At 72.7% G+C, this 908-nt stretch overlaps 1 protein-coding gene across 1 annotated transcript in view; it reads left to right on the top strand.

Moving 5' to 3' along the window:
* LOC119585986 (merozoite surface protein CMZ-8-like) overlaps positions 1 to 528 on the top strand; it is a 2554-nt gene extending 2026 nt beyond the window's left edge. Inside the window, exon 2 of the mRNA XM_037934698.1 lies at positions 284 to 528. Coding sequence (XP_037790626.1) covers positions 284 to 528 — 245 coding nt within the window. The remainder of the gene's footprint in view (positions 1 to 283) is intronic.
* Positions 529 to 908: the final 380 nt, after the last annotated feature.

Below are 908 nucleotides of genomic sequence, written 5' to 3' on the forward strand. Positions count from 1 at the left end.
AAGTCGCCCCCCCTAAAGCCCCTGTCGCCCCCCTAAAGCCCCTGTCGCCCCCCTAAAGCCCCTGTCGCCCCCCCTAAAGCCCCTGTCGCCCCCCCTAAAGCCCCTGTCGCCCCCCTAAAGCCCCTGTCGCCCCCCTAAAGCCCCTGTCGCCCCCCTAAAGCCCCTGTCGCCCCCCTGAAGCCCCTGTCGCCCCCCCTGAAGCCCCTGTCGCCCCCCTAAAGCCCCTGTCGCCCCCCCTAAAGCCCCTGTCGCCCCCCTGAAGCCCCTGTCGCCCCCCCTAAAGCCCCTGTCGCCCCCCCTGAAGCCCCTGTAGCCCCCCTTAAGACCCTGTCGCCCCCCCCTGAAGACCCTGTCGCCCCCCCTGAAGCCCCTGTCGCCCCCCCTGAAGCCCCTGTAGCCCCCCTTAAGACCCTGTCGCCCCCCCCTGAAGCCCCTGTCGCCCCCCTGAAGCCCTGTCGCCCCCCTGAAGCCCCTGTAGCCCCCCTTAAGACCCTGTCGCCCCCCCTGAAGCCCCTGTCGCCCCCCTGAAGCCCCTGTCGCCCCCCTGAAGCCCCTGTCGCCCCCCCTAAAGCCCCTGTCGCCCCCCCTGAAGCCCCTGTCGCCCCCCCTGAAGCCCCTGTCGCCCCCCCCTTAAGACCCTGTCGCCCCCCCGGAAGCCCCGGTCGCCCCCCCTGAAGCCCCTGTCGCCCCCCTGAAGCCCCTGTCGCCCCCCTGAAGCCCCTGTCGCCCCCCTGAAGCCCTGTCGCCCCCCTAAAGCCCTGTCGCCCCCCCCGAAGCCCTGTTGCCCCCCCTGAAGCCCCTGTCGCCCCCCTGAAGCCCTGTCGCCCCCCCTGAAGCCCCTGTCGCCCCCCTGAAGCCCCTGTAGCCCCCCTTAAGCCCCTGTCGCCCCCCCTGAAGCCCCTGTCGCC

Source organism: Penaeus monodon, chromosome 20, assembly GCF_015228065.2.
Source record: "Penaeus monodon isolate SGIC_2016 chromosome 20, NSTDA_Pmon_1, whole genome shotgun sequence".
Taxonomy (NCBI): domain Eukaryota; kingdom Metazoa; phylum Arthropoda; class Malacostraca; order Decapoda; family Penaeidae; genus Penaeus; species Penaeus monodon.